Source organism: Heloderma suspectum, chromosome 2 (genome assembly GCF_057233095.1).
Source record: "Heloderma suspectum isolate Gila_16-S chromosome 2, 16-S_ref, whole genome shotgun sequence".
Lineage (NCBI taxonomy): Eukaryota > Metazoa > Chordata > Lepidosauria > Squamata > Helodermatidae > Heloderma > Heloderma suspectum.
Genome location: NC_139459.1, coordinates 202,889,911 through 202,917,646, shown reverse-complemented (window position 1 = coordinate 202,917,646; position 27,736 = coordinate 202,889,911). Strand labels below are relative to the sequence as shown.

General features: G+C 42.0%; 1 protein-coding gene across 2 annotated transcripts in view; it reads left to right on the top strand.

Moving 5' to 3' along the window:
- SMURF2 (SMAD specific E3 ubiquitin protein ligase 2) overlaps nucleotides 1-27,736 on the top strand; it is a 108,655-nt gene that overhangs the window by 26,027 nt on the left and 54,892 nt on the right. Inside the window, exon 1 of one of the 2 annotated variants that reach the window (XM_084837452.1) lies at nucleotides 1,155-1,262. The exons of the other annotated variant lie outside the window; for it this stretch is intronic. Within the exon in view, the coding sequence (XP_084693578.1) occupies nucleotides 1,193-1,262 (70 nt within the window). The 5' untranslated portion in view covers nucleotides 1,155-1,192. Of the gene's footprint in view, nucleotides 1-1,154; nucleotides 1,263-27,736 lie in introns of those variants that run through there. 2 annotated transcript variants of the gene reach the window in all.

Genomic DNA, 27,736 nt, shown 5'->3' with positions numbered 1-27,736 from the left:
ATTGTTATTATTTATTAAAATATTTTAAGACTGGCCTTCATCTAATAGATATTGGGGGTGGTATGCAAAGAAGACAGAAATGGTCATATATCATAAAATATTACAAACATAAAAATACAATCATAGAACAATTTTTAAAAGGCAGTAGAACACAGAAGAGAGTGACCAACTAAAATGCCTGGGCAAATGGGAAAGTTTTCATCTAGTGCTGAAAGGAATGGCAGACTCACTTCTATAGGGAGGACGTTCTGCAATTGGGGTGCCACAACAGAGAAGGTGCTCTCGTTTGTTGACACACAACATGTAACAGGTACTGTGAAAAGAACCTCCCTGGTAGATATTAAAACACGGGCAGGCTGATTCAGGGAGAGGCACTCCTTCAGGTATTTGGGTCCCAAACCATTTAGGGCTTTAAAGCTCAAAACCAACATCTTGAATTGAGCCCAGAAACAAATAGGCAAACAGTGCAACTCCTTCAGAATTCGTTTAATATGATCCAATCTGGCCACCCCTGTTAACATTCTGGCAGCCATATTCTGCACTAGTCAAGCTTCCAGGTTGTCTTTAAGGGCAGCCCCACATACAACGTATTATAGCAGGATAGACAACCGTTTTGGGCCCATGGGCACATTTGGCTATTTGAGAAACTGTCCTGGGCACCACCACAAAATGGCTGCCATGGCTAGTCACAAAGGGCAAGTAACCTGCCCAAAAGACTGAGTACAAGGCAGAGTTGGGTGCTGAGCGTCAACACACTTAACAACTCCTTTGAACCCACCATTTTCAGCACCAATAGAAGCCTATTTCACAGAAGGCAAACTCTCTTTCTCCCCTTACCCCCTGCCAACGAACTCTTTGCCCCCTCCCCATCTCACTTTCTGTCTTGGTCAGGATTGCCACCCATACACACACACACTCACAATCTAGCTTACCACCCATAGATACGTGCTGGCTTCGTGCAGCTAACCCCGTGCTCCTCCTTGCTGGCTTCCCTGACCCACCCCCCAAGCTGCCTTACCTGTGCACTTTCTAGCCCCCCACTGCATTCCCTAGGTTCTTGCTTCTTTCTTTAGCTCCTCCTTGAGCTTACTAGACAGAAATAAAAGGAGTCCCTTCTTCTTTTTCCTGATGACTGGGTGCACCGCAGAGGAAAGCATTGACCTGCAGCCACCAGACATCTTCATTTCTAAGAATGTCTCTGAGCTCTACTGTGGTATTTATAAGAAGAGAATATGGCAGTAGCTGGGAGCTCCCAACTGCTGGTAAGAAAATATATATATATTTTTTAAGAAAAATGTGGGTGGGGTAGGGCATCTCAGTGGGTTCCAAGAAAGGTGTCTGGGGGCACACTGGTGCTCATGAGCACCATGTTGCCTACCCCCGTGCTTACATAGGTTGATCATGATGTGGCGCCAAAATGTTTGTTGTCTCTGGGTATGAGCAGTGAGTTTCCCAACTTCCTCTACAGAACTTGAAGGCATTCTGAGACCATTAAATAAAGAATTCAACGTTACAGATATAGGTTGAACATAATCCTGAGCAGAGATGGGAAAATACTTTCATTTCCTTGGGTAATAAGAGTTCAGATTTCTGAAATATGCATGTTGTTGCCTTATTAAAAACATTGCTATTACAAAGCAAATATCTTCAAATCAAATAAATGGAATCCAACTTAAACTGCTTACATAAGGTAAAACAAGAGCTAGCAATTAGAGCAGCACAGCTCTTCTCCCCTCACCCAACCGTATCTGTGGTTCATTAAACAACTCTGTATCCTATACTGCATCCTGTCAACAACCCAGAAGCAACATTGCTAGGGATCTGATTTTACTCATGCAACCCCTGTCTACATTGCTTGATTGGACACCTTAAATTGTCAAGTACTGAAAGTGTCTGCTTAGATACACTGGGGCTTAAACCCTTACGCAGGCATAATGTGTTCATTGATACTTCATACATAGGTGGGAGTTTGAACATGTCATCAAATATAAGGCTGACTTGGACTTTTAGTGTCTTTCTTTACTTTCAGATTTGTCAAGAGCCATTTAAAAAAATGGGCGGGGGGGACCTAAGCAGCCACACAAAACTTTCCTCCCCTTGATTGATATGTGCCTAGCACTTCCAGTCTGAAAAATTGGTTCACCTTACATGGGATGTTGATGGTATCCCATCCTCATGATAGTCAAAAGTGCTAGCAGAATGAGCACACTGGAATAGACTCTGGAATGCAGAACCCACAACAATAGCACGCCCTATGAAATCTGGTACATATGAGGTGTTTCTTCTTTGGTTTCAGGGATTATAAACTTTATAGTTGCCATTGATGGGGAAACAGACCAATGAAAGTACCATTAGAAATGTAGAGTCCTGCTTATTTCACAATAAAAGTTACTTCTATGTTGAATTTATTTTATTTTCCTTTTGTTGGTGTTCTGGCATAATTTTTGACAACCGTATTAAATTAGTGAGCAGAACTAGTGCAGAGATGACATGAATCTATTATAGAAAAGTCAAAGAAACATGAATGTATTATCTCTGTATGAAGAATTCAGTGTGCATGTTTTCTTTTTCTTTTAATTTTGATTTAGAATGAAGAAAACGGGAGGAGTGGTGGAAAAGGAAGCCTTTTGTTTACTGTAAAACAATACTGTGAAGTAGACATGATGTTTAAAACAGGAGTCTAAACATTGCAAATAGTAGGCAGGCTGTATTTGGCTATATCCGTAAGTCACTCAGAAATCTTAAGCACAGATAACTGGATCAGCAAGGATTTGACTCCCAATTATTTAACAATAGCAGCAACAAAATAACCCCTCCCCCCGTCCTAGATTGTACTGCTGAAAGGAAGAAAGTTTGTGAAGTGGATTTTTGTGTGGAAGTACTTTGAGCGCCGTCCATTTTTGCACCAGGCTTCAGTTGGTGGATCTTGGAGTTCTAGTAAAAAAACAAAACAGTAAGAAGGCTGACACTGTTCATATGCAGAGATTTAATGTATCTACAAAAATGTACGTTTAATTGAAATCTGTCCAAAAGCTCTTATCTTCCTCCCTCCCTTCCTTTAAAGTTTCCTGTGGGAACTTTAAAAGATTGTAGCATTGTTATAAGCGTAATAAAATGGCAAATTGATTTTTTTAAAATAATGCATGATATCAAGCGTGTCTTTTAATACTTTGCAGTACTTTATTAAAATATAATCTGATTTTTTTAGGTGCTAGAAATGCATGGTTGATCAAGCTAGTTAGTGTTCATAGAAAAAAATCTGATTTATTTAGAGATATCAATTTAAGACAATGTTTGGCTTTGTGTGAATTTTAAACATTCCTTTAATTTATGATAAATTTTATTTTAGCATGTTTTCATATTAAAGTTTTTCAGGTAGGAATAGGACATATAAAAAAACTGAGAACTCTGCAGAATTAATGAAGAAAAATTTTAAGTAATTCTAATAACAGTAATGAAGTAATTATGCATCACAGAAACTCAAATACTATCTTAATATTCAGTAGTATTGACATAATTCTGTTCCTGTGTGGTCTAAAGAATCTATATTAATAATTGATTCAGGCTGATAGAATGTTTTCTTGATGAATCTTGCATATCGTTAAAACAATTAATGTATTGAAAGGCCTGAGTTATAGTTAAAATGTTTATTTTATATTTTTGTATTTCGATTAATCTGGCTCTTTAAGTTAGTGATCACAGGATAGTACTGGGTTTTATTTTGTGAGATATTCACATTTCATGTGCGCTTGCTTCTTTTATATTAAGGCTAAGTCACTATGCAAGTTAACCTGTCTCCCAGTTTCTGTTTCTTTTTATGTCTTTCTCCTTCTGGAGGTAAATAGACTGCACTTGAGAGACAACTGCTCTGTGAGGCAGCCTTTTCCAAATTGCTGAAGAAAAATAGATGCTCACATGTACCCTATTTCCTAACTCTGGTTATGAAAAGGTGCTTTGCTTCTCATAGGAAGCTGCCTTAAACTTAGTCAGACCATTTCCCCATCTAGCTCAGTACTGTCAACACTGACTGAGAGTGACTCTCCAAGGTTTCAGTCAGGAATTTTTCCAACGCTACCTGGAGATGCCAGGGATTGCGCTTGAGATTTCCTGATTGCAAGGCATGCGCTCTACCACTGAGCCATGGCCCTTCCCCCCTCACTCTCTAGCAGTGAGTGCTAGGTTTCTACTAACCATTTAAAAATGTCAGTGAAAGGTAGAGAGGGGGTGGGGAGGGTTTTAATGTGGAACACCAAAACGCTCTCATCCCTCTGTCCTTCGCTTTAGTTGAGTCCTCAATACGTTTGGAATGTCTGTCCAGTCAGGTAATGCACTTCATATGTGCATTCTATGCTGCTTTTGTATACCTTCATACTCTGCAGTTCCCAAGACAGCAAGTGTTCTGGTCCGGTAGCTGTGACCAAGGGCAGAATACAGCCTTAATGAAAATTGTTTATTTGTATACACCAAGTATATGCACCTGTTGTCTTTTCCACCAGTGCCATAGACCTAAGAGAGACTGTGAACAGGATGCAGGGTGAACTGACTGAGGATGCTTCCAGTTGGACAGCTCCTAGTATTACCAGTCAAAAGGCATTATGCAGCTATTCCATCCTTCTCTCCTTAACAGATTTTTTAGTGATGAGAACACCCCCGCAAAGAAGAAACAGTGGAAAAACATAGGAGGGTTACAAATGGAAGTTATGTTGCCTGGACACACACACACACACACACCGGTAAAAGTCCATGCTTGAAGGTTGCATAATAAAAGCCTTGCATGGAAGCACCTTGAGTTCATAGTAGAGGGCAAGCAGAACAACCAAACTTAGTCAGCTACTCATGTCATGGGTTGATTTTGGCCCTATATGGTCTTATATACCAACTCCCCTGGTTGTCAGTCTCTCTGTCTCCATCTCTCCAAGTCTTAAAGAAGGAGAGGTGGAGGAGATCGCAAGAAAAAATGCGCACCCGGTTGGGAAATGCATAAAAGAGGAGAAGAGAGTGTGAATTGCAGATGCAGATCCCTCCTTCTTGCCTGTTCATGTCTCCATCTCATGGTTTTTTCACATAATATGAAGCTGAATTAGGATAGTAGTGGCTAGAGCTGTGGTGGAGGACAGACTGCTTTGGGAAGGAGGAGTTCTGGCTTTCTCTCACTTCCTTTCTGATTGGCCCCTCATTAACATTAGTTCCCAAGAAGGGGTTTAAGACTAGTGGCTAAGAGTAGAATGGTTTGCAAGAAATAGTTGCTCTCCTATTTTGCCAAGACCACCAGTAACATAAAGAAGATGATACCACATGTTATTCTCATGGCTGAAAAATGTGTACCAATTCATAGGCACCACCATGTTGTTGCTAGTTGTTAGTGACCAGATACTTATGACCTGGTCTTATGACTTATGACCTTCCCAGCACAAAGAATGGGTTGAGATGTGATTCCAAGATTGGGTGGACTGTTTCATGGAAGAAACTACAGTGCCTTGCGTAAGTATTCACCCCCCTTTGACTTTTCCACATTTTGTGGTGTTACAACCTGGAATTAAAATGGATTTAATTGGCATTTTTACCATTTGATTTACACAACATACTTAACACTTTGGAGGTGCAAAATATTTTTCTTGTGGCACAAAAGTTAATTAAATAAAAACAAACTACCGTTTGTTGGTTGCATAAGTATTCACCCCCCCGAGTCAATGCTTGGTAGAAGCACCTTTGGCAGCAATTACAGCTGTGAGTCTTTTTGGACAAGTCTCTACCAGCTTTGTGCATCTGGATCCTGCAATTTTTTATTGCTCAAGCTCTGTCAGGTTGGATGGGGACTGTTGGTGAACAGCAGTTTTCAAGTCTTGCCATGGATTCTCAATCGGATTGGGGACTGAGCTTTGGCTGGGCCATTCTAAGACATGTTTTTGGTTTTAAACCACTCCAGGGTAACTTTGGCTGTGTGTTTATGGTCATTGTCCTGTTAGAAGGTGAACCTCCACCCCAGTCCTAGGTCGCTTGCAGACTGAAACAGGTTTTCCTCTAGAATTCCCCTGTATTTGGCTCCATCCATCTTGCCCTCAATCCTGACCAGTTCCCAGTCTCTCCCAATGAAAAGCATCCTCACAACATGATGCTGCCACCGCCATGCTTCACTATGGGGATGGTGTTCTCAAGACGATGAGCACTGTAGACTTTGTGCCACACATAGCATTTTGCAGTAACGTAAACAAGTTCAATTTTGGTCTCATCAGAGGTTTGGTCTCAACCTTTTCCCACATGTTCGCTGTGTCTCCCACATGCCTTTTGGAAAAATCCAAATGGGATTTGATATGGGTTTTTTTAAGCAATGGCTTTCTTCTCACCACTCTTCCATAATGCCCAGCTTTGTGGTGCACCTGGGTGATAGTTGTCCTATGGACAGTTTCCCCCATCTCAGCTGTGAATCTCTCCAGCTCCTTCAGAGTTACCATTGGCCCCTTGGTTGCTCCTCTGATTAATGCCCTCCTTACCTCATCACTCAGTTTTGGTGAATGGCCTTCTCTAGGCAGAGCCTTGGTTGTGCCATATTCTTTCCATTTTGTAATAATAGATTTAACAGTGCTCTGGGAGATGTTCATTGTTTGGGATATTTTTTTTATAACCCAACCCTGATTGGTGCTTCTCCAGAACTTTATTCTGGACTTGTTTTGATAGCTCCTTGGTCTACATGATGCTGTTTGTTTAGCTATACTCTGCAACAAACTCTGGGGCCTTCCAGAAACAGGTGTATTTAATCTGAGACCATGTGACACTTGAATTGCACACAGGTGGACTCCAACTAATGATGTGACTCCTGAAGGTAGTTGGTTGCACCACAGCTTATTTAGGGGTGTCACAGCAAAGGGGGTGAATACTTATGCAATCCAGACTTTTCAGTTTTTTATTTGTAAATCATTTTGTAAAATGTGTAGATTCTCCCCCCCCCCCGACATTATCGACTATTTTGTGTAGATCAGTGACAAGAAATCTTAATTAAATCAATTTTAATTCCAGGTTGTAACACAACAAAATGTGGAAAAGTCAAAGAGGGGTGAATACTTATGCAAGGCACAGGATAAATGCTGGCGAGCAGGATAGTTACAAATTAATTATTTAGAAACATACACAGTCTGAATTTTATACTGAATTTTATCTATTAAAATTGAATTCATGAACTCTCATTAAATGTGTTGAGTACAAGACTGCTTTTCTATATGAAAGAACAAAGGCAACAACAAACCCATGGGAAGCCACATAAAATATATTAGGTAGTAGGCTCTATCTAGCTGTAAATCGCATTTTCAGTTGTTAATTCAAGCAATTAGTATGCATGCTTGTTTAGGAAGCTAAAATACAAATGGAAATCTCTATTTAAGTCAATGGCTTAAAGCTGGTCTTCTCTTGGTGATTTAAAATCAACCCGCTCAGATTTATACTTAGGGCATAATTCAGCCAGAGGAGAGATATAAACATATGCTTACTTTGCACATAAAATCAGTGCTGACTTTGACTGAAATCCATAAGAATTTACCATTATCTCAATCAAACATTTACAACTTATGTATTGTTACAGCATACTTAGTTAAGAATAACATCATTTAACACATGACTACAAATATGTTGGTTGGGAGCATAACCTAAGGCAGTTCCGTAATAAATTATCCCATTTGGGGTTGAGATGGCTGGACGGTATTGCGGATACATATGATCCTGCCCTCAAGACCAGCTGAACACTCATTGGCTGAAATCCAAGGGGACTTTAGAGCATGGAAATATGCATGCAGCATATCTTTTGTCTTGATTATCCACCATATTACTAGCTGCTTTTCAAACTCTCTTGATTGTGCATAAGTGTTTGGGAAAGAAAAAGCTCTACTGACTCCTTGGATTTGCTGTTTCATGGCCCCTGGATGCACCTGCACAAATAGTTTTAGGACTTTTGGTCTACCACAGTAGAAAATGCATTCAAAACTTAAAAAGGGCGAAAATCCCGTTGCGGTAATGGACTAGCATAACCTTTGGATTTAACCATATAAATCTGCAAAAATGCATTTATGGTTCTACAAAATAGTTGCTACATTAATTAACATTGGTTTGAATCCAGTAATCAGAACAGGGTTTTCCCTTCTGTTCATTCCTGCTACAGCCCCTATGTTCTCTGAAAAGCTGCTCCTGTGAGTTGGGGGAACCTTTAGAACCCAGGTGGGTAACCTGCGGCCCTGCAGATGTCGTTGGACCACAGCCCCTATCATCCATGATAATTGGCCATGCTGGCTGAGTCTGATGGGAGTTGGAGTCCAACAACATTTGGAGGCCCATCCCTGCTCTAGAACTGTGGGATCTTGCATAAGGATATGTAAGGAGAAGAAGGACTTAGCATAAACTGGAGAACCCTCCCTAGCACTCCTAGAAGCTTCTGTCATTCTATAGTGTGTGTGTGTGTGTGTGTGTGTGTGTGTGTGTATTCAGTTTTTGCCACATGTTACCCAGAAAGTTGAATGATAATGACTGAATTTTTATTGCCCAACTCTCTGCAGAGATCTTGGTTCATATCTTCTCTGGAATTGTGATATGCTCTGGAAAGCAAATCACAGAAGAATGTAAGTGGCTATGTAGCCTGCCAGCAGTTCAGCAAAAACACAGGAATTTGGTTAGAAATACTGAAAGAAACTAGGGTATTCTGTTTGCTCTCTTCCTAAATTGTAGTTCCAAGAAACCTCTTCTATAAGGGCTGGTAAAATGTCACCAAATGTTTTAAGATGGATTATCAATGTGTTTAAATTGCCAGTGCTGCTCCTTGATTTCAGATGCAGTATTTTGAAAAAGAGGGTTCTCTATTTTTTATCTCCACACACCCCCCCCCAGTTTCATTCCAATCAGCAGTGTAATTGGAATGCAACCACAGTCTGGAGGAGGAAAGGGAATTTTTGGCAAGAGGCGGCAGAGCAGTTGGGAGATTTATTCAGATTAAAGCATAGTCTATTCATTATCCGTACAACACACATTAACAGCAGTGTAGCATTGTGTTTCTACAGCTGGGACCTATTTTAATGATTATATTCCTTGTATAATACATTCAAACAGCTGGGAGCCAATCAGGAAAGCTATGGTAATGACTTTCAGTAAAATATTACTTCGGGTAGTAGAAGGATTCCCTCCATTTTACCCCTAGCTAAACTGTTGTATGAACTGTGTTGTACAATGGTGTTTTTTTTTACATTGTTCTTTTCCTCACCAGTTCTAAAATGCATACTTTGAGAAACAAGAATGTTTTTGCATTATTGGATATTTTGTTTTATATTTTTGGAGTTAATTGTTGACTGCAGAAAATTTAAGTGGTTTTTTTTCCCTTGAGGTGATAACACCAGAAAGCCAGAGAATTAGAAAACACAATCATAATTATGGACCAAGTTCTTCTTTCTGCTATAACATTGTTGTCTTGTTAACGTAGAAGTTGTTGCTTTTGGATATTAGTAATAGCAGTGTAACTTTTCATCAGCCTTGGGTTTTGTGACTATGTTGGGATTTCAACAGTGGAAAAGACTAATGGTTGTCCTTGATTTCTTTTAAAAATATTTTGCTGTAAAATGATCCAGTTGTCTAAATACTATAGGAATATAGACATTTTATCCTTAAATCTTAATCTAAGGCAAGTTAATTCTATGGAATATTGATGCTTAAACAAGTTTTATTTTAAGATCTCCCTATTCCTTTATTTGTTGCTGGGAAAATTCCAAATGCTTTGGTTGCCAGATTCCTAAAAACATGATGCTGGTGCCTAGAAATGTAAATATTTCTCAGTGTTCTGTAGAGTTGGTTCCTAGAAATCTGATGTTTCTCCAGCCATGTTTAATGATGAAGACTCTACTATTGTTTCCTTGGTTGAAATGTTGTACACAAAAACAATATGAACTGTGCAAATTTAAGAATATGAGTTCATATTCCATTTCAAGATGAAAAGAACCTGTCACACAGATTGTTTAGCATAACCAGTTAGCCCAAAAGTAATAAAGGCCAGACCCCTGAATTAGCTCCCAGAAAAATACTACTTATTCAGTTAAAGGGTGAACGAAATATTTTTGCTACACAGAATATTTTCTCTGCTGTTGTGGGCAGAGAAATTTTGAAAAATACTCTGTCAGGAAAACAGATGTAGAATTTGCTGTTCGTCTGAGGCAAGTCACAATTTACCTGGACTCAGCTGGTATATTTAATTATTGTAGTAACTATATTGTATTGTCCTCATTTGGGAAAAAAACATAGTTCTATGAGGGCTACATGTGTGCAAGCTTTTCTGCTTTTTGGAAGCAGAAGAGCCAAGATTTCAAAGATACAAAGAGAAGACACACAGCACAGGCTTGTGACATGTTGATTGGGTGGGGATGGAGGGTGGAGTAAGATGCTGGCAACCACCTCCAAATTCCAAGCGGGAATTGATTGATTCCTTTTTTCAAAGCATCTAGATATGTGGGTTATTTAAAATCTCCCTCCCATCTTTTCCTTCCCCCTTGTTTTTTTCCCCTTAAACTGCTTTGTAGTTATTCAGTAGTATTGTCTGCCTCCAGCACTTGTCCAAATTGTATCTAGCATGTTAGTATGAACTCTGTAGGAACAGCAGTTGCTGAAAATGTTTTCCCTCCCCATGTCTCGACCATTTTATGTCTCAACCATTTTTCTCTCCCCTCCCCAATTTTGCCTGCCTGATAGCTCTGGAATGTTGGGAGAAAGAAATGTTTAAAACTGCACCTTCAATGAGAGCTGGTATGTTGTTTTAAATGGAGAAAGCAGACTCTGCTCCCAAGACAATTTTATGTGTTAATGTATACAATTTTTGAGAAAAATTTATTAGGGCTCTAAGCCCTACAGTGCAATCCTAAATGGGGTTGGGTGTGTGTCCCAGGGTAGATGAAAATCAATGGTTTAAATATATAACCCCCCCATTATAAAAAATGTAAATCCATTTTTAAAATTTAAATTGGATTTTATTTTTTAGTGTAAATTAAATTCTACATTTCTCTCATTTAAAAAATAACATACTTACAATTAGAATTCATCATAAACACGCTAAATCTACACTTACAGTCTCATAAAAATGAATTAATGGTTCTGTCAAACTCACACACATTAGATTACCTCCTAATCAAACATGGGCATTCATTTCAATTTTTCATCTCATGAAAATTGCTCTGTCCAGCCTAATTATCAGCTCTTGCTTCTTTAAAGTTCTGGCTTTCAGTTTCTGTTTCTCTGACAAAAGTCACCATGTGCAAAGACACAAATTGAATATAATTGTTATGATGTGCTTATGTGATGATGGAGCTGGGCCAAGCAAGGAAGAGGAGGTAGTTTATACAGAGTGACAATATAGAAGGGTGGATAAAATAGATGATTAAATTATATGTATGTATGTATGTATGTATACACACACACACACACACACACACAAATGACATTTCTTCTTCATGGTCTCTGTGTATCACAAAAATGGGCTCTCCACCAGTGCAGAGCTTTTGTCAGAATTTCCTAGAACTGAGAAGTTTAGGCGGGAAGCCCTCCCTCCTTCCTGCACGTGCCCTAAGGATGAGGCTCCAGTTTCTGAGAGCTTTCTTCACAATCATTTCCTGTGAGGTGACTGAGTTTTCCTCTAGGTAAAAAAAGAAAAGCATGCAAAAATATATGGAGTAAAACAAATATTGTAGAGTATGATCGTAAGAATGAAACAGTGTAAATAATCCTCTATTTAGATGGAAAATCAACATGGTTTAGTGGTCAAATTTGCCCCATTGTTCAGGAAATATGTGGAAAAGTTTCAGTGGGAAACTTGATTTAAATTGGCAAGAACCAGCTGCTTCATAGTGCCTCATTGTCTATTTTCATGAAGCCAATGCCACCACTCTTCCTATTACTTGCCCCAGCTCCATCCTTTATGAAGGGGAGCCATGATGCAATTATAACTGCATATGGGACAAATCAGCCCTGCAAGTGGCACCAACTGTGCCTCAGAGCCCACCCTTGAGTTCTGTGTTCCAGCCCGATCCCGAAGCATCAGAACCAGTGGTTGGGTCCAGTACGACCAAACCAGCGAAGTCCCGTAATAAGTACCCAACAGCAACAGGGCTGGGACCAGAAACCAGATGAAAAAAGAAGACCCATGGGATTGAATCCAATGACAAACCCTCAGCCTCGCCACTGTTGGCTCCCCTGGCTTCGCAGCCAACTGTACCACCACTTTGAGTGCCACCACATTGGCTTAGGTCGCCAACTCCCATTCTGGAGAAACTGCAGCTGTCTCCTGATCACCACGCATCTGACAAGATTCAGTGCACTGAACTGGTATCAGAGCACGAAAACAAGGGAAAATTGCACTATAGTCTGACCATTGGCATACCTCCTGTTATCCTTCACTGTCATCTTCTCTGTACAGATGCCACTATTGATCTCCTTAGTACCGAGAAGTCTCCCCAGGATCATCTGCCTACTCAGGCAACTTCCTGCACCACTGTTGCCCATGGGATAATTGTTCTTGTTCGTACTACTCCTTATCTCCCCTACTTTGTTACTATGATGAGAGGTCATTACGTTGGCACCAACCCCAATGGTACTCAGGCTATACAGGAAGAGACAACTTGAGATATTACTCCTGATATTGCCGGTCCTGTTCTCCTCACGTGGAGAGAGTAAAACCCCTCACTGTCAGAGTGCTCACAATATCACAGCCCCCTGATGCCTACAATATCACAGCCCCCTGCAAAGCCATTCCAACAGCGACTCACACAGGAGTCGCACACTGCTATCCCTCTGATACCAGCATGAAACCCAGCTCAGAAGACCGGTAATTAGGTCAAGATGATTACTGTTCTGACTTACCCTCTATGGTGGTCTTCACCTCCTCTCTGGATGCAACAGTTGGGGATCATAGAACAGTAGGGTTGGAAGGGGCCTACAAGGCCATCGAGTCCAACCCCCTGCTCAATGCAGGAATCCAAGTCAGAGCATCCCTGACAGATGGCTGTCCAGCCTCATCTTGAATGCCTCCAGTGTGGGAGAGCCCACTACTTCCCTAGGTATTTGGTTTCATTGTCGTATTGCTCTAACAGTCAGGGAGTTTTTCCTGATGTTCAGCCGGAATCTGGCTTCCTGTCACTTGAGCCCATGATTCCATGTCCTGCACTCTGGGATGATGGAGAAGAGATCCTGGCCTTCCTCTCTGTGACAACCTTTCAAGTACTTGAAGAGCGCTATCATATCTCCCCTCAGTCTTCTCTTCTCAAGGCTAAACATGCCCAGTTCTTTCCATCTCTCTTCATAGGGCTTTGTTTCCAGTCCCCTGATCATCTTTGTTGCCCTCCTCTGAACCCTCTCCAGTTTGTCTGCATCCTTCTTAAAATGTGGTGCCCAGAACTGGACACAGTACTCTAGATGAGGCCTAACCAGTGCTGAGTGGAGGGGAACTAGTACTTCCCGGGATTTGAAAGCTATGCTTCTATTAATGCAGCCCAAAAGAGCATTTGCATTTTTTGCAGCCACATCACATTGTTGGCTCATTCAGGGCTTCCCCTTGTTTATTCATAAGATACTCTGGTCTTCACAGCAATTTGCTCATCTCTCGATTCCCCAACACAGCCATAGCCACTTGACTAGGATTATGGTATTGTCTACTGCCTTCCTCTGGTGTCTAACTTCCACAGTTCTACAGCATGGCAAACTGGGCTCAGCCATCAACTTTTATCAAGCGCTACTGCTTGGATGCCAAGCTGTCCTCTCTACAGTTTTGGCATGACGCCTCTGTCCTTCCAGTGAGTGTTTACTTATTAGTTACCCATACGTCTTAGTCAGAGGCCACAAAGTAGTAGGACAGGTTGCTTACCTGTAACTGTAGTTCTTCGAGTGGTCATCTGTGAACCCACAGAAGCCACCTTTCTCCCTGCTTTGATGTCTCACTCTTGATTTGTTCCTCCATAGGAGGCGGGAGACATGCCCTGGAGTGTGCACAGAAGGGGTGGACGGGGCTCTCACCTAAATCTTTGCTCAGCTCTAGAGTGTTCTAAATGGCTGTTCTGCCCAGGTGCATAACCTGTATGTGTGTGTTCACAGATAACCATTTGAAGAACTACAGTTACAGTTCCTTCCTTTCATGGATAGTGGTGATATCAAAGCTGGATACAGAGAGTGATTATTACTTGCAGCTGAATGGTGGGAGATTCAGGACAGACAAAAAGAAGCACTTATTCACACAACACATCCTGTGGATTTGCTTCCACAGGATGTGTTATGGCCACCAACTTAAACAGGTACATGGGGGGGGGGGGTATATTCAAGGCTATGAATGGCTAATAGTCATGATGACTATATGCTACCTCCAGGATCAGAGGCAGCAGGGCTGTGAATGCCAATTACTGGGAAACAACACTGGGAAAGGGCTGTCTCCCTCATTTCCTGCTTGTAGGCTTCCCATGGGCATCTGGTTGGCCACTGTGGGAAACAGGATGCTGAACTAAATAGGCCTTTGATCTAATCCAGTAGGGCTCTTCTTAACTTCTTATGGAATATGAACAGTTCAGTCCTGGATCTGTTACATCTGAGACAGTAGTAACATCCAGCTAGAAGTGTTGGAGATACAGAACTGGATGGATGGGAAAGATCTTGAATTGAAAGGTATAGCTGAGTGTCCTTGGCACACAGGTAGTACTGAAAATCATAGACTTTGACAAGGTCACTCAAGGAAAGCACGTAGAAAGATAATAGCAAAGGCCCCAAAACAGAACCCTCAGGAACCCCAATAGGAGGAAATAATGCTGAATAAGAGCTTCCCCCAGTAAGAACACTAAATGAGTGATCTGATAAGTAGGAGGAGAACCAGCTGAGAACACAGTCACACAAATTTAGGGTGGTGGTGGGAGTTGAGAAGAAAGTGGGCAGCTGTACAGTTGCTCAAACCTACTCACAGGTATAAGTGGGATGGAAAGGGGCTTTCTGTTGGTGCAATGGAGTCCCCTGCTTAATGTGCAAAGAATTGCCTAATATAGGAAGGAGTGGGAGGCTTCCTGTTCTTTGTACAAAGTACTGAAGACCACACAGTTCTGATGATTTCACTGTGTATAATTTTTCGTTTTCTCCTGCCAGACAACAAACCCCTTGGGGAAGAGTGGTCCCCGCCCCCTGCCTGGAAAACATGGATTCTACAGAACTGGAAAAGAAAATACTTAAGATCCATTAAAAGAGAGAGAGATATTCTTTGGGTGCATTGTTCTTTTCACACTATGCTTGGAAAGCTTAAATAAGCTGCCCCTTGCCTGTTAAGTAAACAGGTACCCATACTGTAAATGCACAGATTCCATATTTTCAGTGCCTCGTATGTTTGTTCTTGATTGTTTAATGCATTAGATGACCCATTACTACACTAAACCCTCGACCTTAGCTTAGATATATTCTCTCTGATTTTGAAAAAAACGGTGTTAAGACAATAAATAGTTGTGATGGATTCATAATAGAAATGTGCTGTTTTGTTTATGAAAAGATGATTTTACTCAATTACATCAAATGTGCATCAGGTAAATGATGCAAAGTATGTAATTTTATTCATGGAAATTTTCTAACTTGCAAATGTAATGGCTGAGAAACCAGGACAAAAAAGAAAAGAGCTTCAGATATGTCAGTGTCATGCCCCAAGGAGCTCAAATGGTTCAGCACAGCAGTACTAGAATTCTTGTTTACCCAGCCTAGCTGTAACACGTTCCTGATGAATGAGAATTTGTCACGCTCTTCCCAAAATGGCAAGAATTACTTCCTGAAAACTGAGTCGTGGATGTGGTGTAACTCCAAATGGAATTTTAAGGAAGATTCATTTAGAGCAAGGGTGCACAACCAGGTCATGGCAGAGAGTTCTGACAAAATGTGGTCCACTGGAGAAGGAAATGGCAACCCACTCCAGTATTCTTGCCAAGAAAACCCCATGGAATGTATCACAAGACTAAACGAGATGACGCCGGAAGATGAGCCCCTCAGGTCGGAAGGTGTCCAATATGCTACTGGGGAAGAGCAGAGGGTATTTCCAAGTAGCGCCAGAAAGAGTGAAGCGGCTGGGCCAAAGCCGAAAGGACACTCAGCTGTGGATGTGTCTGGTGGTGAAAAGAAAATCCGATGCTGTAAAGAACAATATTGTTTAGGAACCTGGAATGTCAGATCAATGAATCAAGGTAAGCTGGAGGTGGTCAAACATGAGATGGCAAGATTGAACATCGACATCTTGGGAATCAGCGAACTAAAATGGACAGGCATGGGCGAATTTAATTCAGGTGACTATCATATCTACTATTGTGGGCAAGAATCCCTTAGAAGAAATGGAGTAGCACTCATAGTCAACAAAAGAGTGGGAAAAGCAGTACTGGGGTACAATCTTAAAAATGATAGAATGATCTCAGTACGAATCCAAGGCAAACCATTCAACATCACAGTAATTCAAGTCTATGCCCCAACCACTGAGGCCGAAGAAGCTGAGGTTGATCGGTTCTATGAAGACCTACAACACCTTCTAGAACTAACACCAAAAAAAGATGTCCTCTTCATTATAGGGGATTGGAATGCTAAAGTAGGAAGTCAAGAAATCACCGGGATAACAGGCAGGCATGGCCTTGGTGTACAAAATGAAGCAGGACAAAAGCTAATAGAGTTTTGCCAAGAGAACATGCTGATCATAGCAAACACTCTTTTCCAACAGCACAAGAGGCGACTCTACACATGGACATCACCAGATGGTCAATATCGAAATCAGATTGATTATGTCCTTTGCAGCCAAAGATGGAGAAGCTCCATACAGTCAGTCAAAACAAGACCTGGAGCTGACTGTGGCTCAGATCATGAGCTGCTTCTTGCAAAATTTCGGCTTAAATTGAAGAACGTCGGGAAAACCACTAAACCGTTCAGGTATGACCTAAATCATATCCCTGATGAATATACAGTGGAGGTGAGGAATAGATTTCAGGGATTAGACCTGATAGACAGAGTGCCTGAGGAACTATGGACGGAGGTCCGTAACATTGTTCAGGAGGCAGCAACGAAATCCATCCCAAAGAAAAAGAAATGCAAGAAAGCAAAGTGGCTGTCTGATGAGGCTTTACAAGTAGCTCACGAAAGAAGGGAAGCAAAAAGCAAGGGAGAAAGGGGAAGATATACCCAACTGAATGCAGAGTTCCAGAGAATAGCAAGGAGAGACAAGAAGGCCTTCTTAAATGAACAATGCAAAGAAATCGAGGAAAACAATAGAATGGGAAAGACTAGAGATCTCTTCAAGAAAATTGGAGATCTCAAGGGAATGTTTTGTGCAAAGACGGGCATGATAAAGGACAAAGAAGGCAGGGACCTAACGGAAGCAGATGAGATTAAGAAGAGGTGGCAAGAATACACAGAAGAACTATACAGGAAAGATCTGAATGTCCCTGATAGCCATGATAGTGCGGTCACTGAACTTGAGCCGGACATCCTCGAGAGTGAAGTCAAGTGGGCCTTAGGAAGCATTAGTAACAACAAAGCTAGCGGAGATGACAGTATTCCAGCCGAGCTATTTAAAATCCTAAAAGATGATGCTGTTAAAGTGCTGCATTCAATATGCCAACAAATCTGGAACACTCAACAGTGGCCACAAGACTGGAAAAGGTCAGCTTACATTCCAATTCCAAAGAAGGGCAACGCCAAAGAGTGTTCAAACTACCGCACAATTGCGCTCATTTCACATGCCAGCAAGGTGATGCTCAAAATCCTACAAGCTAGGCTTCAGCAGTATGCGAACCGAGAACTACCGGAAGTACAAGCTGGGTTTCGAAGAGGCAGAGGAACTAGAGATCAAATCGCCAACATTCGGTGGATCATGGAGAAAGCAAGAGAATTCCAGAAAAACGTCTATTTCTGCTTCATTGACTACGCTCAAGCCTTTGATTGTGTGGATCACAACAAACTGTGGCAAATTCTTAAAGGGATGGGAGTACCAGACCACCTTACCTGTCTCCTGAGAAACCTGTACGAGGGTCAAGAAGCAACAGTAAGAACCAGACATGGAACAACCGATTGGTTCAAAATTGGGAAAGGAGTACGACAAGGCTGCATATTGTCACCCTGCTTATTTAACTTATATGCAGAGTACATCATGAGAAATGCCGGGTTGGATGAATCAGAGGTCGGAATTAAGATTGCTGGGAGAATTATCAACAACCTCCGATATGCAGACGATACCACCCTAATGGCAGAAAGCGAAGAGGATCTCAAGAGCCTCTTGTTGAGGGTGAAAGAGGAGAGTGCAAAAGCTGGTTTGAAACTCAACATTAAAAAAACGAAGATCATGGCATCTGGCCCCATCACTTCCTGGCATATAGAAGGGGAAGAAATGGAAGCAGTGACAGATTTTACTTTCTTGGGTTCCAAGATCACCGCAGACGGTGACTGTAGCCATGAAATTAAAAGACGCTTGCTCCTTGGGAGGAAAGCTATGGCCAACCTAGACAGCATAGTAAGAAGCAGAGACATCACCTTGCCGACAAAGGTCCGTCTAATCAAAGCTATGGTTTTCCCAGTAGTAATGTATGGCTGTGAGAGCTGGACTATAAGGAAGGCTGAGCGCCGAAGAATTGATGCTTTCGAACTGTGGTGCTGGAGAAGACTCTTACGAGTGCCCTGGACTGCAAGGAGGTCAAATCAGTCCATCCTAAAGGAAATCAACCCTGAGTGCTCATTGGAAGGACAGATACTGAAGCTGAAGCTCCAATATTTTGGCCACCTAATGCGAAGAGAAAACTCCCTGGAAAAGACCCTGATGCTGGGAAAGACTGAAGGCAAAAGGAGAAGGGGACGGCAGAGGATGAGATGGCTAGATAGCATCACGGATGCAATGAATATGAACTTGAGCACGCTCCGGGAGAGAGCGCAGGACAGGAAGGCCTGGCGTGCTATGGTCCATGGGGTCACGAAGAGTCGGACACGACTGAACGACTGAACAACAACAAGCACAACCTTTCAGCCCTGAGGGCCACGTATGATGCTGGCTTGGGGATCAGGGGCCACACACATGCACACGCATGCACACACACATTCCAGCAATCCTGATAGAGTTCGCTCTTTCCTTGCTGTTAGCAGCAGTGGGAAAAGAGTGATCTGTATGAGGATCTCTGGGTGAGAGCGTGGAGAATACAGGTGCTGGGGAATTCAGCAGTGGAGGGGGTCAGTGCACGTGTGTGGGCACACAGTAAAGGCTTTGGGGGTTGCAGCTTATGCACCCCTGTTTTAGAGAAGATGGTAAGTGCCACTTTCTGCTATTCATGCTCAACTTGTCTTTATTGTTAAGAATCTACAGACAGGGCTAATTTGAATTCTGGAATTCCCAAATGGTAGTTTGTGAGAACCTTGCTGGTAAGTATTTAGGCTGTTTGGCATGGCATTTTAGGGAATGTAGTAAGAGGATGTAAGGAGATTTCATCTTCAGAATACAAGCTTAAATTTAATTATGTCTTCTAAATAAATGCATTATTACTCTCTCAATTAAGTGGGGAGTTGCCGTACACTATAGAAATTCCATCTCTTTCTCCAGGCTTCCTGTCCAATGTAGAGTGTCTGTATCTTGTGTTGGACAGTCAGGACAGATTAGGGATTCTGTTCATGTACCTCCCACCTGGCTGCCTAACAGTCTCCCTGCCTGATCTGATGGAAATGGTCTCAGATTTGGTGTTGGGGATTCCCAGAACTATTATCCTGGGGAACTTCAATATCCATGTCAGGGCCACCAGAGCTCCTCAGGACTTCATTATTGCCATGACAACTATGGGGCTGTCTCAACATGTCATCAGCCCAACATATGTCATACTCTGGTTTTGGTTTTCTCTATTGGGCAGGAGGATGGTGGTCTGAAGGTGGGGGATATTACATCTATTCCCTTATCATGGTCAGACCTGTTCCTGTTGAAATTTAGGTGTGTCATAACCAGTCCTCTCTGCAGAAGTGGGGGTCCTATTAGAATAGTTTGCCCTCAGAGGCTAGTGGATTCTAATGGATTCCAGAGAACTCTGGGGGATTTTCCAGCTCACATGATCTGCTCTTGACAAAGCCAGAGCCCATTCAGCTCCTCAGTATATATCTGAGTTGAGGGCAATGAAGCAAACTGGGAAACACCTAGAACACAGGTGTAAGAAAACTTATCTCGAATCTGATTGAACACCTGTAAGAGCTCTTTACTGCGCCTATTCTGTAGCTGTAATGAAGGTGAAGAAACTGTTTTTCTTTGTCACCATTGTGGCCTCTCATCTACTGGAGCTTTTCCAGGTGGTTTGGGGCCTTTCGGCTTCTGACATAGTGGGAGATCTGATAGAATCCTCGGTAGCATGCTGCAATAAGCTTGCAAAACATTTTGAGAACAAAATTGCTGGTATCTGTCATGACTTGAAGTTCAATCCATGAAGGTATCCAGGGCACCATCTGGTCAGATATTGTCAGATGACTTTCAGTTTTTAGCACCCAAGAGTGTGGACAAGGGGCTTGGAAAACTTCAACCAGCCACCTCTTTGCCCCTTGAGGCTTATTACATCTAGTAGGGATGAGATGACTGGCTGGGTCCAAGAGGTTATAAATCCTTCCTTACAAGAAGGATGGTCCTAACTTCCTCAAAGGGGGCAGCAGTGAGGCCACTTCAGAAAACAACACCAGTAGGGATGTACAAAAGGCACTTACCTGGTCCCGCAGCTTGCTTAGCGGTGGGAGGGAGGCGCTTCGGTTCTCCCCCCGAAGTTCAGGCCGGGGGGGGAGGCACCCCACCTCACCCGGCTGAAATTCAGGCCGGGGCGAAGCGCCCCGTCTCCCCGGCCGTGAAATAAAAAAGTGAAAAAAAGAAGAAGAAAAAACCCGTGATAGGCTACGTAACGATTTACGTAGCCTATCACGGCTGACTTTGGAAATCTAGCCGTGATAGGCTACGTAAATCGTTACGTAGCCTATCACGGGTGTTTTTTTTTTTTTTTACTTTATTTTGTAATGGCGGCGGTGGCAGCCGGTCAGAAGACCAGCCGCCGCCCCCAACGAACCGCCGCCGAACTCCCGCTGGGACCCGCCGCCGAGAGGGACGTTCGAGGGAGGTAAGTCCCATCCTGGGGGGGGGGAGAATTTCACCAACAATTTTGGGGGGCCGAATGCATTGGCATTGGGCCTCCCCGAGATTCGTGGAGAAATTCTCCGCCATCCCTAAAACAGTATTGGACTAGAAAGATCTGAATGATAGGCCACTTCATAGACAAGATGCTTGAGCAGTTGTTGGCCTGCCAGCTGTTAGATCTAGACATGCTTGGATAAAATGGATTTTCTAGATCCATTTCAGTCGGGGTTTAGGCCTGGTTTTGGCACAGAAACTTCCTTAGTCACCCTGTGGGGTGACCTTTGCAAGGAAGGAGATAGGTGAATGTGATCCTGGACCTCTCAGCAGCTTTCTATATCATCAGCCATGGTATCCTTCTGGAAAGGCTGTCTGATTTGGGTGTGGGCAGTATGGCTTTGCAGTGGTTCCACCCATTCTTCGATGGTTGTTGCCAGAAGGTAGTGCTCTGGGACTTCTGTTTGACCCCATAGCATTTATGCTTTGGGGTGCCACAAGGTTCCATCTTGTCCCCCATGCTATTTAACAGCTACATAAAACTGCAGAGAGAGGTCATTCGGAGAGTTAGAGTTTAGTGTCATCACTATGCAGATAACTCACAGCTTTATTGCTCTTTTTATAAGATACAGCTTTATTGCTCTTTTTATAAGATACAGGTGAGGCAGTGGAAGTACTTAAACAGTGCTTGGCCATGATAACAGGCTGGATGAAGACCAATAAACTGAAGCTTAATCCAGACAAGATGGAGATACTGCTTGTGGGTGGTTCATATGTCTGAGTGGGTAGTGTTCAGCCTGTTCTAGGAAGGGTTGTGCTCCCCCAAAGAATGAAGTTCATAGCTTGGGAGTGCTTGTAGATCCAACTTTGTCATTAGTGGCACAAGTGTCTTCTGTGGCAGGAGCACATTATAGAAATTTGGTGGCAGGTATACTGCCCATGTGGAATTCTGCCAACTTGGCTCTCAGATCCCCTGAAGTTGCCCACCCTTGGACTAAACAGTAGTTACATTCTTGGTTTATACTAGTATTAACTGTGCCTGTGGAAAAAAATGTGGAAATGATGCTTAGTTACCAGAGTATTTCTATAGTTAGCATTTACTGGTTTCTGAACAGGTTAAAATTCAAACATATATGCAATATAACTGGAGTAGTATATAGTTTCTGGAAGTCTTTTTTTTAATGTATCTTCACAGTTGAATTGCCTCACTTTCTTTCCTATTTCACTCCCCTGTTAATATTAATAATCAGTTGAGCCTTGAAATCCTATCACTCTTGGGGCTGCAAAACTGTTTTATGAAGTCTGGTCCTCACTGTCTGTTTTCTCAGTAGAACATTTAGTAACGAAAATCTTTGTAAGAGATAATGTGCATTCTGCCAGGATTTTTCCACATGTACCAAAAAATGCCCCATCAGCCTCTGCTTGTCTAGTTGGTGTAGAAAGGAATTGTCTGAGGGACTTTGCAAATTATTTTATTTGTCAATAATTGCTCTATTGTTATTTGGCAGTTATGTGAGGATCCAGATGTCTTTTCTTCAGGAAGTATGTTCAATACATATGCAAATGTGTGCACAGTAACTGATTGCTATAATAATTAAAACAAATTTGCTTCCAGCTAAATAGGGCTTTTAGATAACCTAGGAGCATAATCCAAAATCTTTGTCTGTGTAGCCCACATGCCTTGTGCACTGCAGATTATATTTGTTTGGAGACATGGATCCATGGAGACATAACAGGATCCTAAGCAAGACCATTTATTTGAAGGCTAAGTCTGCAAACGCTTATCTGGCAATAAATCCTATTGAAAAAAGTGCAGTGTATCTGAGTAAGTCTATGCATAGGATTGAGTGAAAACCAGTGTTCAGAACTCTGCAGAAGCAAGAAATGGTCATTATGGGGCAAAATGGTGTTTCTCCATGAGAAGGTAAATGTCCATGCTGTTGGGTAGAATCATAAATATTTGAGAACTGAAAGCATTGTATCGCTTGGATTTTTGGAGGCATTATGTTGTTGTTCAGTCATGTCCGACTCTTTGTGACCCCATGGACCATAGCACGCCAGGCCTTCCTGTCTTCCACTGTCTCCCAGAGTGTGCTCAAGTTCATATTCATTGCACTGGTGATGCTATCTAGCCATCTCATCCTCTGCCGTCCCCTTCTCCTTTTGCCTTCAGTCTTTCCCAGCATCAGGGTCTTTTCCAGTGACTTTTCTCTTCGCATTAGGTGGCCAAAATATTTGAGCTTCAGCTTCAGTATCTGCCCTTCCAATGAGCAGTCAGGGTTGATTTCCTTTAGGATGGACTGATCTGACCTCCTTGCAGTCCAGGGGACTCGTAAGAGTCTTCTCCAGCACCACAGTTCCAAAGCATCCATTCTTCGGTGCTCAGCCTTCCTTATAGTCCAGCTCTCACAGCCATACATTACTACTGGGAAAACCATAGCTTTGATTATACGAACCTTTGTCAGCAAGGTGATGTCTCTGCTTCTGACTATGCTGTCTAGGTTTGCCATAGCTTTCCTCCCAAGGAGCAAGCGTCTTTTAATTTCATGGCTACAGTCACCGTCTGCGGTGATCTTGGAGCCCAAGAAAATAAAATCTGTCACTGCTTCCATTTCTTAGTTTTTTTTAATGTTGAGTTTCAAACCAGCTTTTGCACTTTCCTCTTTCACCCTCAACAAGAGGCTCTTTAGATCCTCTTCGCTTTCTGCCATTAGGGTGGTATCGTCTGCGTATCTGAGGTTGTTGATAATTCTCCCAGCAATCTTAATTCCGACCTGTGATTCATCCAACCCAGCATTTCTCATGATGTACTCTGCATATAAGTTAAATAAGCAGGGCGACAATATACAGCCTTGTCGTACTCCTTTCCCAATTTTGAACCAATCGGTTGTTCTATGTCCGTTCTTACTGTTGCTTCTTGACCCTCGTACAGGTTTCTCAGGAGACAGGTAAGGTGGTCTGGTACTCCCATCTCTTTAAGAATTTGCCACAGTTTGTTGTGATCCACACAATGAAAGGCTTTAGCATAGTCAATGAAGCAGAAATAGTCATTTTTCTGGAATTATCTTGCTTTCTCCATGATCCAGCGAATGTTGGCAATTTGATCTCTAGTTCCTCTGCCTCTTCGAAATCCAGCTTGTACTTCCGGTAGTTCTCGGTTCACATGCTGCTGAAGCCTAGCTTGTAGGATTTTGAGCATCACCTTGCTGGCATGTGAAATGAGCATAATTGTACGGTAGTTTGAACACACTTTGGCGTTGCCCTTCTTTGGGATTGGAATGTAAGCTGACCTTTTCCAGTCTTGTGGCCACTGTTGGGTGTTCCAAATTTGTTGGCATATTGAGTGCATCACTTTAACAGTATCATCTTATAGCTCAGCTGGAATACTGTCATCTCTGCTAGCTTTGTTGTTAGTAATGCTTCCGAAGGCCCACTTGACTTCACTCTCTAGGATGTCCGGCTCAAGTTCAGTGAGCGCACTATCACGGCTATCAGGGACATTCAGATCTTTCCTGTATAGTTCTTCTGTGTATTCTTTCCACCTCTTCTTAATCTCATCTGCTTCTGTTAGGTTCCTGCCTTCTTTGTCCTTTATCATGCCCGTCTTTGCACAAAACGTTCCCTTGAGATCTCTGATTTTCTTGAAAAGATCTCTAGTCTTTCCCATTCTATTCTTTTCCTCGATTTCTTTGCATTGTTCATTTAAGAAGGCCTTCTTGTCTCCCCTTGCTATTCTCTGGAAATCTGCATTCAGTTGGGTATATCTTCCCCTTTCTCCCTTGCTTTTCGCTTCCCTTCTTTCCTCAGCTACTTGTAAAGCCTCCTCAGACAGCCATTTTGCTTTCTTCCATTTCTTTTTCTTTGGGATGGATTGAGTTGCTTCCTCCTGAACAATGTTACGGACCTCCGTTCATAGTTCCTCAGGCACTCTGTCTAATCCCTTAAATCCATTTGTCACCTCCACTGTATATTCATAAGGGATATGATTTAGGTCATACCTGAAAGGTTTAGTGGTTTTCCCTACATTCTTCAATTTAAGCTGAAATTTTGCAATAAGAAGCTCATGATGTGAGCCACAGTCAGCTCCAGGTCTTGTTTTTACTGACTGTATAGAGCTTCTCCATCTTTGGCTGCAAAGTACATAATCAATCTGGTTTCGCTATTGACCATCTGGTGATGTCCATGTGTAGAGTCGGCTCTTGTGCTGTTGGAAAAGAGTGTTTGCTATGATCAGCATGTTCTCTTGGCAAAACTCTATTAGCCTTTGTCCTGCTTCATTTTGTACACCAAGGCCATGCTTGCCTGTTATCCCGGTGATTTCTTGACTTCCTAGTTTAGTATTCCAATCCCCTATGATGAAGAGGACATCTTTTTTTGGTGTTAGTTCTAGAAGGTGTTGTAGGTCTTCACAGAACCGATCAACCTCAGCTTCTTTGGCCTCAGTGGTTGGGGCATAGACTTGAATTACTGTGATGTTGAATGGTTTGCCTTGGATTTGTACTGAGATCATTCTGTCGTTTTTGAGATTGTACCCTAGTACTGCTTTTCCCACCCTTGTATTGACTATGAGTGCTACTCCATTTCTTCTAAGGGATTCTTACCCACAGTAGTAGATACAATGGTCACCTGAATTAAATTCGCCCGTGCTTGTCCATTTTAGTTCGCTGATTCCCAAGATGTCAGTGTTCAATCTTGCCATCTCATGTTTGACCACCTCCAGCTTACCATGATTCATTGATCTTACATTCCAGGTTCCTAGACAATATTGTTCTTTACAGCATCGGGCTTTCTTTTCACCACCAGACACATCCACAGCTGAGTGTCCTTTCGGCTTTGGCTGAGCCACTTCACTCTTTCTGGTGCTAGTTGGAAATTCCCTCTGCTCTTCTCCAGTAGTATATTGGACACCTTCCGACCTGAGGGGCTCATCTTCTGGCGTCATATCTTTTAGCCTTGTGATACGTTCCACGGGGTTTTCTTGGCAGGTATACTGGGGTGAGTTGCCATTTCCTTCTCCAGTGGACCACATTTTGTCAGAACTCTCCACCATGACCTGTCCGTCTTCGGTGGCCCTGCACGGCATAGCTTATGGCTTCACTGAGTTACACAAGCCCCTTCACCACAACAAGGCAATGATCCATGAAGGGGGGAGGCATAATACAAGAATATTAATATGGGCGTGGTGGATGATTTTGGAAATATACATGATAGCATCTCTTGAATTCTAGCACCTATGATTATTTGCTAGTCCCCAGATCTAGTTGAAAAGCCATTACAATAAATATAATAACTGATTGCTAGTGTCATTTGTAATGCTTAACCTCGGGAGTCAGATTTTCCCTAGAGTTTTCATTTTCATAGCACCCTTGAACTCAATCTGTTTGCTCATGATTCAACTTTAAAAGAATATACAAATAGGCTTTTAATATTTATTATTTAATTTAGATTTACTTTTAAACAGTTTTTTTAAAAGACATTTACAATAGTTGCATTAAGAAGATTTTTTAAAAACAGATTGAAGTTGTTAAACTTTTGTTTGCTTCTTTGAAAATATCCTGGGCTGAAATCCAGACTTAGTTAGAATTATGATTGACTTATATCCCATTGATTTCAATGGGTCCATTCCAAGTGTAACTCAGTCTGGATCCAACTGTCTTTCAAGATTGCCGTCTTAGGAGGTGTGTTTGGTGGTGATGCGAGAGAGGGTCTTCTCAGTGGTCACTCCCAGGCTATGGAACTCTCTGCTGAGGGAGGCTAGGTTAACTCCCTCTATCCCATCCTTCCACTGGCAGGCCAAGACATTTTTATTGAGGCAAGCCTTTGGCGTGTAAGTGGATCTATTGGGCTGTTTTATTTTATTCTGTTACTGTTATGTTTTTAATTATGTTTAATACATTTGTTTTATTATTGTTTTTATCAGATTTTATTTGTGATTGTAAGCCTCCCTGAGTACTATTTTTCATGGTGGAAAGGCAGGGTACAAATAAATAAATAAATATGCCTCCTCAGTTTTTATCCATCTTGAATGCAAATACTTCAATATATTGTCAAAACTGATAAATCCACAAACATTGAGCTTTTACCAGATAGAATACAAAGAATTTATCCATAAATAAATACATATGGATTGCAAAGATGTGTGAGTATCGCATTTATGTGCATTTCACTTGTGGTCTGGATTTCATCTGTAAAAGCTAACAAATTAGCACCAGATGTTTTGAGGTGGTCACTATCCGACCAGAATGACTTGGGCTGCAATCCTAAACACATTTACCTGGGAGTAATTTCCATTGAACTCAGTGGGACTTACCTCTGAATAGGCATGCATAGGATTGCACTGTTATGTTTATGCTTTATATAATTTGATCAAGACTATAAGAAAGTCCTACAAGTGTGGCTTTTATAGGGATAGGATTCCCAATAAATCCTGTGCAGGCATAATCTAAATCTCTAATCATTACATGTTTGCTTTTGGAATTTTAAAGAGATAGGTTGGACACAAGGATTTTCTTCTTTGTCCAGGCATACTGTTAGATAAAAAGTCCTTGCTTTCGGTTTAGAAGAAAAGAATGCCAGGCAGGCAGCAGTGGATCCAACACTATTTTATTGAACATTTTG